The sequence below is a fragment of the Pseudochaenichthys georgianus genome, chromosome 21 (assembly GCF_902827115.2).
Source record: "Pseudochaenichthys georgianus chromosome 21, fPseGeo1.2, whole genome shotgun sequence".
NCBI lineage: Eukaryota > Metazoa > Chordata > Actinopteri > Perciformes > Channichthyidae > Pseudochaenichthys > Pseudochaenichthys georgianus.
This window is the reverse complement of record NC_047523.1, coordinates 9,630,746-9,645,347: the sequence shown is the minus strand read 5'-3', so window position 1 is coordinate 9,645,347 and position 14,602 is coordinate 9,630,746. Positions and strand designations below refer to the sequence as shown.

Here is a 14,602-nt window from a genome sequence, read left to right as displayed (position 1 = left end):
ACCTGATTGGACGGTATTGGTATACCGTTAAGCCCTGGACAAACGGTGCTGCTATTGGTATATGAATTACGCTACTTCCTTAGTTTAAACAATTCTGGTTGGTTGGGAACCCTCATCCTGTGTGACGTATCCAGTTTGATTACCACTCTGATTGGCCACTGTGAATGCAGCTCGTCATCTCTCCTAACGGTGCTCTTATTATTGTGAGACTCCCGGGGGCAGACCATAGGGGCAGACGCAACATCTTGCTAGAAACAGCGTCTCAAAGCTTCTTAACATTTAACAACCTATTAATGATGCATACCCACTTAACGGGAAGAAACTCAGCTAACAGACAATATTAACCATTTTACCTACACAGAACAGAAGTCCAACACCAAGAGTCTAAATCAACACTTAGCAAAACGGGCTAACGCGGCTAACGGCTACTTTAGCACATAACTGGCTAAAGCGATCTTTTCTACGTCATTGTATCTGAACAAACAACATATCACATGAAAGCTGAGATTCCACAGATTCCATTGGTATAGGTATCATCACTGTACGACCAAACCTCACCAAACTAGCAGCCAGGAAAGAGCAAGAAAACAACTTCACTTTACGTAGCCATGATGATAATTTGGTTTTACCTTTGTGTTTACGGGCATAAAAACAGTTAATCCAATGTCTCTGTGTAACTTTAAAATGATTACTGATAATCCATCATTACAATTCTAAATAATAAACGCAATAAACGGATTATAATGGTTAGCCGACCGGAGCTTCCGGTTTAGGAGGTGCGCACGCAGCGTCTCGTTGTAACTGAATAATGGTCATGTTTACATGGATTTATGAACTGCCCCTAATTACCGCCCCTCTTCCAGAGACACACTGTCAAACACACTCATACCTGCTTGGTATGACATTGAAAACGTTACATTAAAGGAGACCTATCATGCTATATTTAAATGATAGTGTATGACCATACCTATATAAGGTATATTTATACATTTTATTTTTCAAAATACCAAACAGATCATTTTTTAGACATGCCTCGTTTCGCTCATTTTCGCTTTATTCCAAGCCCGTCTTTGAAAATTCTGAGCAGCAGCTGACCACGCCCCCCTGCAGAAGAGCAGGCATGAGCCGGCGAGAGTCACGTTACCATTCTTGCTGTGATTACGAGTGTCGAATAAACATGTCATCTCAGAGCAATTCATGTGTTCAAGCATACTATCAATTTGATCCAGAAACTGACCCTGAAGCAGCGGAGGTTTTGGTGGAGGTGCAAAAATCTCGGTTGCAGCAGGACGTTTCTGAATGGTTAGCTGACAAGCTGTTGTCCCTATTTATTTTACTCTGTTACGATGCTTGCTCCTTATTCCGTTCATATTTTGGCTAATTAGCAAGAATGCAATGTGTACAGTTTGTAACGCAAAAACAGCGATATATATATTTATAAAGGGAGACATTCATATTTTCAGCATATATACAATGGCCTCATTGCGTTTAATAGTTTACAGTCCTTTTCTTCCAACATCCTGCAACAACCGTTGGAAAGTTGAATAACTTAGGATGATAAAAAGTATAACTCCAACAACACCTCAGTTGTCAGCAATGTGTGTAGTTTCATGTGTTTTTAAAAGCTCAGTTATTGACTTCTTTGTGCAAATTGCGCCACGACGTCATTGTACTATTATATACTACACAGCAATGGCATAACACACCCATGTGTACGACAAAAAGGTCCACACACACAACCTTATGCTTTTGAAATCAGAATATTCTTTACCCATCCAAACATGAATAATCACGACACATTTTGATATCAACTTGGAACTTTATTGTTAAAATCAACGGTTAAAAAAACCCATACAAAAAAACTAAATGTAGCCTACTTGTATTTTGTATAAATGACACTAAATATTTTTACAGAAGCTTTGTGAGCTGGTGCTGGGGCTTCCTTGGACGCAGGATCAGAGTGGTGATTCTGGCCTGCGTTGTCCTCAGGATACGCAGGGAGTTTCCTGATCCGTGAAATGTCGATGTTGGGTTCAGACAGCAGCCAAATTGAACCGTGTAGCATACCCGGCGATGACCTCCTCCCTGTCAGGTCGCTCATAATGGTGCAGGGTCCACAAAGACTTGGTCGAAGATGAGGTCCATCAAGTTGGCCACGTAGGGCTGTGCAATGGTAAAAAAAGCACAACAAAAAATGTGGTTTAGATTAGTATATGCATGTAAAAAACTGAAACTTCTTAGCAAAGCTCTCTATTTAGCAAAGCTCTTTGCTTAGCCTTTTCCAATCTGAGTTAGTTTTGAACCGTAACGTGCATGCTGTGTTTCTGACTCAATGCAGGTGATGTGTTGGAGAGGGGCTGAGCTCAGTAGACTGACTGTAATGAGTGCTAGCCACTAATTAGCCTGTTGCTAGAGGTAAGGCCTTGTCAACAACAACAGACCGACGGGGCTTTAGCTCAGTTTTACTCGTGGTGTGTGTGTCCCCTCGCATACATACACAGTGTTGTATCCTAACACACCCCCATTTATATTCATGTGCGCAAACAAGTAAACACACAAAAGCTTTTACATATAACGCTGCAAAACACGGCATGTCTCATTAGCGTAGCTTAGCTTAGCTTACAGATCGATGATATCTGATCGTTCTTACAGACTACAATCACAAAAGCGTTTACATATAACGCTGGAAAAAACGGCACTTGCCTACAGAAGATTACGTTTGTTATTATAACTTACTCAATATGATTGTAGAGGATACAAAATACTAATAAATAGGAGAATAAATACTTGTGTTATCGCCTAGGGCGTGGCTTTACAGCCTTCACACAGATCGCCATTACGGCAGTATGTCTGAACATGTTAGCAAATGCCTGATAATTCAAATGACAAAGCAAAGACTGCGGAGCGTACAAAATAAAATAAAATGATTACTATTTGGGTTTGAGGCGACATTGATGCGGCGAAGCTACATGCTACATGCTACAAGCTAGAGATAGCTTTATCAGGAAAAACACCGCTAAATAAAAACGTACAGCTTCAAAATTGGATGTGTCCTCACTGGCCTGGTCCCGGATGGTTGGTATTGATCCCGGGTTTAGCATTAGTTTGGAGGCATATCCGTGTTGGACTTGAGAGAAGTTAATAAACATGTCCGTGGTAAAATGTTTGGAACACACAAACAGAAATCTTCCGTGGTCTTCTGGCACATGTCCCTTGTAAATGAAGTCTAGCCACAGATTCATTTCTTTTTCCACTGATGGCATTGCATGCAGTCCCCTGTCCCGAGTCTTGCAGCCAACAACAGCACAACGTTTAACTGGCTTAGACATCCTGGCAAGAGCAGGCAAAAACACAGATGTGACTGGGGTGTTGATTATTTAGCCTGCCGATGCGAATGAGAGGTTTGGCAATGCACGTGGCCGTGGCTCATTCCCCTGATAGGTGGAGAGTTAACCAATAAGCGGAGCACTTCTTTGTGACGTGGAAAAGTATTGGAATGTGGATCCGTTTTTTTCAGATCCGTTGCAGCCCCTTTTTTAGAGATTTGGCGAAGGAGGAAAATAGAGAGGGTTGTGTTTTCTGACACTTGGTGAGTTCCCTGGAACACCGGGGACACATATTCATGTATAAAAGACGTACAAAGGTGCATTTTGCATGATAGGTCCCCTTTAAATAATAAATACAAATAAATTACAATACAATTACTGTTGTTTAATCTTCACATCTTGTAATCGTGTCTATAATTTTGAGCACCAAATTATTGAAAAGTATCGATAAGAGTATGGAAAAATACCGGTATCGATAAGCAGTATCGGTATCGATAAAATCCTAACGATACCCATCCCTAGTGCTAAGAATTCACATTCCATTTTTGAATTAACCTTTGAAAAACCTTGTGACTCATCTCCTCACATTACCAGGCCTCTGCTTCTGTACTGTACTGTACATGACAGACCCCGCAGGATCCTCCTCTGTGTTTGCCCAACCAGACAGCCACCTGACAGCACAGTTTCATCCGCTCTCATTAACCCTCCTGGATGCTGCTGAGGCCAAGAGGCCAGACGTTAGAGTCTGCTGTCATTCCAAACAGTAAACAGGAAGCCTGCTGAGGTGCCAGTTTCATGCTAAGTGACAACACTGAGGCACAGACAAACATGATACCATGGCCTTCTGCTTGTTTGTCCCCAAGGAAAAGCATATTATAACGGCTTCTTGAAAAAAAATGTGGTTTGCCCATTATTGACCCATCAGCGCACCTTTTTTTACAGCAAATTCTGCTTCCTTTGTTCCAATACATTCTAGTATTGTATCCCTTCGTGTCACCAACAGATAAGGAAATTCTGATTCAATGCTGATAACAGGAAGTGCTTTTAGTGGTACAAAGCCAATGAACGCTGATTAACACAGGATGGTTCTACATTTCTATCACAACAAGTGCGAGCCCAGCAGAGTGAAGCTAATGTGAAGCATTAGCTTATCGAAGTGAAACAAACTACCAGGAGAGAGTTTAGCTAAGGCAAGCGCTTACATAGCACTTTCTAGCTCAGTTCACAAATGTGAACTGAGGTATAACTTCCTTGAAGTCATTAAACGAGGAGTCGGAGAATGTTTAATTGACGCATTGTTAAAATGTTGATGACATGTTTAATCACTATTTTGTCGCGCTGCAATCCCAGAGCACCAACAGATGACAGGAGCCATATGTCTGTGATGATTTAAGAAGTAGACCAGGAGCCAAATGAGAATCAGTGTCAGTATAAGCCACATACAGTACAGGAGAACATCAATACACCATTAAGTCTCTGTGTACAAACAAATCTGTCTAGTCAGTGCTAATTGGTTGCAAATCTGGATTGTAAGTACTTTAAGTAATGATAATGCATTACCTTATTGATCTGTAGGGAGATTTTCCTTTTGCTTGCTCTTGTCCAGCGAGGTCAGAGGTCTAGATGAGAAACGTACCACAGGAGATTTAAGGTCTTCCTGAATGATAATTTGCATTCGGACAAGCATGTCAACAGAGTGAAATGTCAGTGTTTGATGATTTTGAAAAACCCTGCTTTACATCCAAATACCAATGTGTGCTTTATGCAATATCTTACATGGTAATGTAATTGCAGGTCTCTGATGCCAATTATCACCTAGACCTCCACACTAATACATTCTCCCTTGCTACATAAATGTAATGCTCGCATTGGACGTAAAACACAACATGCTTATTCATTCAAGAGTACTCATAAATCCTTGAGATACTGGGCTGGTTGAGGCTTTGAACCTGAAAGGTATTGTCCAATGGCAATCAGGGAGGAATCGTCAGCAGTTCCGGCAAATTACAAGTTAGAAAGCAATTATTATTGTTAAAGGACAGACTTAAAACAGGAGAAACAAAGCAAAACTGCAAACATCCACAGGCAACAAACACAGATTCTAAAATAATAAGAAACATATAAATATAATGTTGTTTTGCAATTATAGTGTCATACAGTGAGTTTTGGATGGTCCAGTACTTACGAGATTGTGATGTTGGAAGTAAAATAATTGGATTCTTCCAGGATCCCTGGGGGCAACAGATTCCAAACCAATGCTGTCTTCTGAGCTTGAAATGTTTCTATCGAGTTCTGATCGTATGGTGGCCTGCAGGTGCAAACGCGCTTCAACTGCCCAAAACATTTCCATTACGAGAAACGTGCTGCAGCTTCAAGAAACGAGGCTAAAACACTCCCAAATGAAGAGAAATCTTCATCAACTTGACAACATATGCACAACAATTAGTAGACATTTACCAACTTGTAAAAACATGCGCATGTTTTACTAAAAGCGTTGCATAAAGGTTTCCTTTGTGTTTTAAGCTTCTTGCAGCATTTTTTTATTTGCAGCATTCCGTCTATACAGCACTTTTAGTAAATGTTTCGTCAAGTTGGTGAATATTTTCTTGATGCTACACATGTGCCTTTAAGTTGGTTTCCACCAGTGGGCCACCGTAGGTTTGACAGAACGAAAATCCAAATGTTCAAAAAAGTGCTGCTTCTCTGCAGACCAGTAAAAGAACAAAGATTGGGATATGTACATAGCCCGGCCCAACATTACAATAACTGCCTCTCGTTGCTGTCAGAAAAGCACAAGGTTTGTGTTTGCCAGTATACGAGTACTCCACGTATGCATTTACCTATTTTAGGGATTTGAAGTTCTTATACAAAGATAGATGTGGTGCTACTTGTTCATCATAAAACACACCATTAACCAGGGTTCACAGTGAGCATAATTTTCTTCCAAGGACTCACAAGTAGTCTCTGCAGCCACATCTTCATTATTTCAAGCCTTGTTTACAGTAGGCGGAAAGTGTTTTCATGTAAGCTTTTACAGTAGGGGTGTGTCTGCAATATCTTTTGATGTTAGCAGCACAGTAAGGTTAATAGCTGTTCCCCTCCTTCTAGGCGCTTCTAATCAATCGCTCCGAATCTGAAGAAAATCACCCTCCATCATTCTGTCTACCGAGGGAACTATTTTTTCTCTTGGCAATCCTCCTCTGCTCTCTTCCTCGCTCTTCACAGTACAATTGTGTGGTATCTCCTCTTTGTGACCCTCCATTTGGCAGACAAGCGGGCAGAAAAGCATGCTTGTGCCTATCTCCTTTGCCATTTCCTTCTATGTTCTCATGCCAGTCTTTCTTTCCCAAAACCTGTGCCCTTTTGCAGATACTAAAGGTTTATATTGATCTCTCGTGAACCCCCTCTGACTTCAGCCTGATCCTTCCAGCTAAGCCTTTTCATGAAACACTGCACATTTAGTGTCCCACGTGTACAGTACCAAGGTCAGGGAAATTCTGCAGATTTAAAAGGAAGTAAGAAAGTGGAGGGCAGTTTCTGCAGAAGGTGCACAGGGACATTTGTATTCCTACAGTCAAGGTGAACTGCTGCGTTTACTTGAAACGGATGTACAAAAAATGGGTTAAGTTTATATTTTACTTCTGTTCGCTCATTTTTTTGTGTATCCTTGTCAGTCCAACAACCATCTTCTAAATTGTACATTGTTTGGCTGGCTGTCTTCTTCTTCGCCTTTATCGGAGCTTTGCTACTGTACGGGTATCCAATCATTTATGTCGCCAATTCTTAATCATTAAAATGATGTAAACCGGTGGCAGGAATATGCATTTGCAGATGTGCCAATGTTTTCTCTTGCATAATACAAAGCAAACAGAGACTTACTCATAAAACGAACCATACATCCACAGGTTACCTTTTGCCCAAGTCTTTTTAAATCCTTTTTCATGTTTATCCATTCATTGACGTCGCCAATAGTCAATCAGTAAAATGATGTTAATCCGGTGGCAGAGATGTGTTCTCTAGCGTTATACAAACAGAACAGGGGCCTACTCGTAAAACTCCCGAGCATAAAAAGTCCACGGGGTACCTTTTTAATGGTGGGTTGGCACTTTTGTTCACTGTGTTCTGCATGAAGTAACCTTCACTCCTGTGGAACCTTGAGTGGCCCCAAGGGGCACTATAACAAAAACAGTGTGTTTTCTTTTATGGAAGATCAATCCCCTACTCTTATTTTCATTATGTTCCACAAAAATAGGAAGAAGTGTAGAGTTGCATCTAGCTACTCGCCTTAAATAGTTTTTTGCCTCATTCAACACATGCAGAGTTTAGTCTGACTGAACTTTAACACACCTGGAACTTTTGAGAGGGATGCTGAATGAATACAGCTTTCAGGAAGGAACTATATACCCTCTGTTCAGGACGTTAACTCAACAACTTTTCCTGGCATACATTGAGAAACATTCTATATATAATTTGAATACTAACTATGTAACAATCTCATCCTTACTCCAAGTGCATAGAATGACATGACAACAAATCTCTATTACTAGAAAACACATTGGGAAATAAAATTATAAAAGATGTATTTTGCCTGTGTGTGATGTACAGTAGGCCTATCTGTAGTCGTTTCTAAAGAAGCTTCTTGAATACTTTTGAAATATGTGACAACTTATTCATTGGCATATTTTCTTAGCTGTATTTTAAGTAGGTGGGAGTAGTCTTTGAATGTTGACATATGTTTTGATATAGCAAGTTCCATTGGAGGCTGATCCCTCAGGGGATTAGTGTGCGCAAATAAGTTGGTCAGAGGTACGATCCCACCCCATGCAGTCAACATGTCGGAGTCACCTTGGGCAGAACTACACTATAGCTATTGTGCATATGCCAATAAAACCCTTAGATCTTCAAAATGCTGAACCTCAAATTGCTCCCGTTGGCATATCTAGTGTACTGAGGATAGAACCGTAAGCTACAGGGCCTCCGGGTCGGATAGGGAAGGAGTGGTGCCATTCAGGGCTGGGCAACATATTTATATTGTGACATGAGACTAAATATTGTCTTAGATTGCAGATGGCGTAATATCGTAGGTGTAATATTGCTTGTCTTAACAGTAAAGTGATATCATTTTCAGATTTTAGAATGTGTTCTATTTGCCTTGCTGTTATACCATATATCAGCATAACTAATAATTATTTATAAAAAATATTGTTATTTTTTGATGGTGCTAAAAATAATCAAGGAAATATTTTTTCCCCAAAAATGTATTTCAAAATCTCCCTTACATTTGTGTATTTCTAGAGGCACCACACTGGTGTACACATCCCACACCCCACCGGTATAATCAGGAGATTCGACTAGTTACTTTCCCATGGCACAACTGTCCATCTGATATACTGACCTCACAGAATCATCACACTAGAGACTTACTTTTATCCCATCACAAATGTATTTCATCGACCATAAGCTCACGTCATTAAAGTATCAGTAGCGCTCGCTGGTGGGCCTCCGTGCGCCTAAGTGTGTGCACCTTTTCTTATAAAGCCCTCTCACATGAGTATCCATATGGAGCTGAGCTATTATCCTCCTACAGTCCTCAGAGGCTGAGTCTCTGGCCCTGGGCATTTTAGCACATCGCTTTACGCCGCGGCTCAAGTTACACGGTGCCTGTTCTTCCAAGTGCTCATCAGTATCCCTTTCACAGCCATATTGTTAAACAGTTCAGTGAGCGCAGTGCTCGAGCCGCGGAGAAGGAGTTGCTGGAAACACAGTTATTTCCCGCAGTCCCACCACAGAAAGGTCCACAGTAGGAGGTGCTATCTTCAATGGGCTGCTGTACAAAAGAGAAGATGCCTGGTGCTAGAAGCCCCAGGGCACCCTGCACTCCTCTTTTTGAAATCTGACTCCCAGCATCACTTTCCGCTCCGTCTGTGGAGAAATCTCGCCTCGCCCCAAATGCATCCACCCAGTGCACAAAGTGTTTTGCTCTTCACTCACAAGCAGATCTTCACTCTGGCTCAGACACACAGTTGCATATGCAGACACACATACTTATTCAGCTCATGTCTGGCTGCGTGAGCCTCTGGTTAATAACTGTTTGTTCTCCTCCGCAGATGCCGGCTCAGGATCAGGAGACGACGGTAAGATTACTCACCTCCCTCTCTCTGTTCTTAATCCACAGGCGCTGCTTTTTAATGTTCTGCGCTCAAGGCCTTCCTCCGCTGACAACTGAACAGCATATGAACAGAACTGAAAGCTAAGACAAGCTCCGTTTTTTAAAAGAATAATCAGTGTATTTTATGGCATTAAGCAATTGTAGAGAAGAACCTACAATTTGAAGTTTCATTCACAACGTTGAGATACTCATTTTAAATCAACTTTCGCTTGCTGTGCAGGTTGTTGTTTTACTATGTGTTATACTATTTGTTGTTCTCATTCTCAAATCAAATGTTGAGCTTAAATTCATATTTGTTGCCGTTAAGCCTTCAAAAAACACGTCTTCGCGGTACTGGCTGCACTCTGTGCGAGGCACGCACCTGTATTAACAGAGACATTCAACAGCACCATAAAGAACATGTATGCAACCTTAATGACAAAGAAAATCTATCCCTCCCCTTTTTTCAACGTGAAGACATCATACAATAACAGGTCAGACATTGAAAGCTTCAATAAAAAAACATGAGAGAAGCTTTCGATATAAAACAAAATAATGTTCGGAAAACAATATAATATCGATTCTCGAATAACAAACAGATTGAAATACAGTATAAAACATTAAATTAGGTCATTTTGATAACTAACCCTGTTAGGTCGGTACAAATTCATTTAGTTGCATTTATACTGTACACCTTATGGTTTCATTTTAAACTGCTGAAACCAATGACGGTATATTATGTACAGTATGATCACGTGACTCCTTGAATGTGAAGGGGTCTCTAGTAGTGATGCGTCCACTGGGAAAGTGTCCCCTCAGGTCTTCTGTTTTAGCGTCTTTGAGCTCTTTGTTTTGGCTTCAAGTCCCACAGTCTTGTTTTGATTCAGTGTCACCACAATTAGAGCTGCACAATGAATCGAAATGTGATCAAAAACATCTAAATAGTCCAATATTGTAATATTATAACGGGCTAAATGTGTTAAATAACGTTATGAATGAAGTATTGTGGTGCTGCGGAGATATCCTTGGCCACAAAGGGTATTCTACAGACTTAACAAAACATATTTGTTTGGAGACTTTAGCAGCTAGATGTGGCTCTCATAGAAACGCATCACCAAATAGAAATGCTAATGTGGCTCTATTTCTGCTAGATGTGAAAAAGGAGCAGCTGTTTGCTAACAAGTTTGCCATAGAGGCCTTATAATGTGACAATATGTTAATGTGGTGTTTACAGCGGGATACCACGAAGCATTTACTTTAAGAAAAGATAACAGAAGACAAGATAAACCTTTATAGATCCCAGCAGCACAGGGATAGCAAAAATACAGGGAAAAAAACCCAAAATATATCAATAATAGGGTTATTTATAAAACACAATTACTATACGAAAGCATATGGAGACAACAACTGCAAAGTAAAGCGACAGTCGTGTGATTAATGGCAGCAGATTCAGCAAGTCTATGTTATTTCAGTCTTCGTGAATATTTCTTCAGCTTTCTAATTTGACGCCAGACGGGCCAACTGCCAAGCTACAAAAGAGCCTCCTCCGCCTGCCAACATTCTGCGTTTGGCTATATCTATATCAATACACATTCCATGGCTTTTATTATTATGTTTTCACGGTTATTCAGCAGAAAGCAGGGAATGGTTACAAAGAGAAAAAAACATATCAAAGTGGCCTTGATTGCATCATAAAAGAGAGTTTCTTGTAAAGGGTCTTTGCTGGTGCTTTGAATGAGAATGCAACTGTGACAGAAAATTATAATAACAATAATAAAAAGGCTTTTAATGGATTTGCTGTCGAAAGCTAGTTTCAAGTCTCGGCAAGACCATATTCCTGGAATTGATGGCCTTGGAGGCAGGAAATAATGCTTCGGAGACGTTTGTGTTCACTGCATGGGCACAGTCTGTTGGGAATCTAATCTCCAACTGATTTATTTTGACCAATGTTGTTTTTTATGTTGGGAGGTTAAAACACAAATCCACTTATTACAGCACATGTGCACTGCCTCTGGAAGTGTCCCACTGAAAATACTCCATTTCAAAAAGGCCTGCCAAGACGGCGCTTACAACCAATGTCACGGAAAACGTTCTCATTAGGATGGTGTTCCTTCTCACGCTGCGGAATGAAAGCCACGGTGGCTGCTTTTCTACCAAAGGCACTGTAACAGTGATCTGTAATAGGATTGGGAGAAAGAGTTAATGAAATAAGATGGAGACGAGCTTATGGCCGTCCTTTGAATAACTTTTTGTATGAGTAACTAATCATCATCCAGCTGATTAATAATCTGCCATTCGAGAAAGACTGTAATGTGTTTCCTAATTGACTAACAAGACATCGGCCCAGACTGCACGCGGTCGGGAGTCGGGCTCATCTGTCAGTGCGCGTCCGTCCTCATGCATATATTTACTCCGTCTGTGTCTATCCGTCGCCCCTGTGTGTTTACCCATGCAGGCTCTTCATTAACTCATGCACGGAGCCTCACCGAGCATATATGAGAGAGAGATTGGAAAAGAGATTAGCTTCCAAATAAATACAAAAAAGACGGCAGACAGACGGATGAACGAGCGGAAATGAAAGTGGTGCTAGGTCAACCAGAGCGCGAGAGAGAGAGAGAGAGAGGGATGGGCGGAGAGGGGGGGTGGACAAAGAAATGCCCCGAGGAAAGTCGCAAAAATAGATAACAGAACTGAGGGAACAGAAAGCGAGTGGAGCGGAGGAGGGCAGACCGTGATAAGAAACATGCAGAAGAAGAAACAAATGATACATTTTTAAATATGTCTCCTGTACACACTGTTTCTTCTGCTTTGCATTGAATTATATAAGGATGCTTTTGACGCAGCGCGGTAAGAATTTGCATTCGGTATTCACACGGGTTGTAAAAAACGTCTGCTTGTTTTTATTCCATCAAGCAATGCCATTTAGGTCTAACTGTTGCATATTGGATAAGGATCACGCTTCCCGGGAGTGTTTTTCAGCGTTTTTATTGCAAGGCACCGTCATAACTTCCCCTGCAATTGTAGATAAACAAAGCATTCACAGCGCTCTTGTTTAAATACTCTCTGGCTTCACAACAAAAAGAGAATACAACTGGGAGAAAGTGAGCCGGATTTGTTCTAGCAAAACAAAGATATGAATCAAATGAATATAAATAAATATAACCATATTATGACTGTCGACAATTATTACAACAGAAAAGAGTCATTTATAGTATCAGTAGTATGAATATATCAATGACCTGTTTGCAATAGTGTTTGAAGTTAGGCTGCACACGTTAGCATGCCTGGCTAATAGCTAACTACCTAAAGGAAACCAAACAATACTTCCATGTCCAAGGGGCATTGTGGGGTTACATTTGAATATCCGTGTCTCCAGAGGTGGAGTACTCAGATCATTTGAAAAAGGAGTTATACCACAATACTCAGTTACAAGTAAATGTCCTGCATTAAAAATCTTATTATAGTAAAAGGTATCAGCATTCAAAAGTACCTTAATTCCAAAAAGCAAGTCATTATTTATAACATAATAAAACATTATAATGATTTTATACTAGGGCTGTCAAGTTAACGCGTTAATAACGCGTTAACGCAAAAAAAAATTAACCATCCATCCATCCATCTTCTCCCGCTTATCCGTGGTCGGGTCGCGGGGGTAGCAGTTCCAGCAGAGAGCCCCAAACTTTCTTTTCCCTGGCGACATCAACCAGCTCTGACTGGGGGATCCCAAGGCGCTCCCAGGCCAGCGAAGAGATATAATCCCTCCGCCTGGTCCTAGGGCTACCCCTTGGTCTCTTCCCAGCTGGACGTGCCTGGAACACCTCCCTAGGGAGGCGCCCAGGTGGCATCCTAACTAGGTGCCCAAACCACCTCAACTGGCTTCTTTCGACGCGAAGGAGGAGCGGCTCAACTCCGAGTCCCTCCCTGATGACCGAACTTCTCACCTTATCCCTAAGGGAGACACCAGCCACCCGGCGGAGGAAACCCATCTCGGCCGCTTGTATCCGCGATCTCGTTCTTTCGGTCATGACCCATCCTTCATGACCATAGGTGAGGGTAGGAACGGACATGGCCCGGTAGACAGAGAGCTTTGCCTTCTGGCTCAGCTCCCTTTTCGTCACAACGGTGCGGTAAAGCGACTGCAGTACCGCTCCCGCTGCTCCGATTCTCCCATCTCACGCTCCATTGTTCCCTCACTCGAGAACAAGACCCCGAGATACTTGAACTCCTTCACTTGGGGTAAGGACTCATTCCCTACTTGGAGTGGACAGTCCATCGGTTTCCTGCTGAGAACCATGGCCTCAGATTAACGCCACTAATTATTTTAACGCGATTAACGCATGTGTATTTTTATTCCTCGTCCGCCCCGTAGTTTCAGAGCGCATGAGTTTAAAATACCATCTGCTGACAGCCCCGCTCCTGCCGCCCGCTTGTGGCAGACCCTATGGGCAGACCACACTTCTACGCTCACCGGCAGGCACCGACTGGCCATCGGGAGGACCGGGAGGGTGTGTGTAATGTGGCCCGAGCGAGCAAGAGAGAGACCTTACGTGCATTGTTGTTGTTGTTAGCATCTGGTGCTAGCTAGCTGCGCTAACGGATATAAGGAGCTGTTTAAATGAAAACAGAGGAGCGACATTTCCCCACAACTGCACCGAGCACTTGACTTGATGCAGGAAGCCAGACAGCGGGACATTGGAGGAGAAGTCAGCACACTCATGATTGCAGCAACATGATTGCAGCGTCTAGGCAGCTCCCGTTCGAGCATATGCCTTGAGTTGCATAGCTCCAACACACACACATATACACACATATATACACACACACATATACACACATATATACACACACACACACCCCATTTGTATTGTATGAGAGAGGTTCCAGGTTGAATTGAGGCGAATATTTGTAATGTTCAGAGGTTGTTGTGTTTAATATTCATGAGAATATTTGTCATTGTTCAAATGATAATAAACATTAGCATACAGCATATTTGTCCACTCATATGTAGATAAGAGTATTACAAACTTGAAAAATATTCCTCTACGGTACATTTAGAACAGATAAAAAATGTGCGATTAATTTGCGATTAACTATGGACAATCATGCGATTAATCGCGATTAAATATTT

The 14,602-nt window shown here is 41.6% G+C and overlaps 1 protein-coding gene across 2 annotated transcripts in view; it reads left to right on the top strand.

The window, feature by feature from the left end:
* The window catches only part of tmeff2a (transmembrane protein with EGF-like and two follistatin-like domains 2a), a 140,084-nt gene that overhangs the window by 63,912 nt on the left and 61,570 nt on the right, over positions 1 to 14,602 (top strand). For both annotated transcript variants that reach the window (XM_034110345.2, XM_034110344.2), the window contains exon 4: positions 9,434 to 9,460. In XM_034110345.2, coding sequence (XP_033966236.1) covers positions 9,434 to 9,460 — 27 coding nt within the window. The remainder of the gene's footprint in view (positions 1 to 9,433; positions 9,461 to 14,602) is intronic.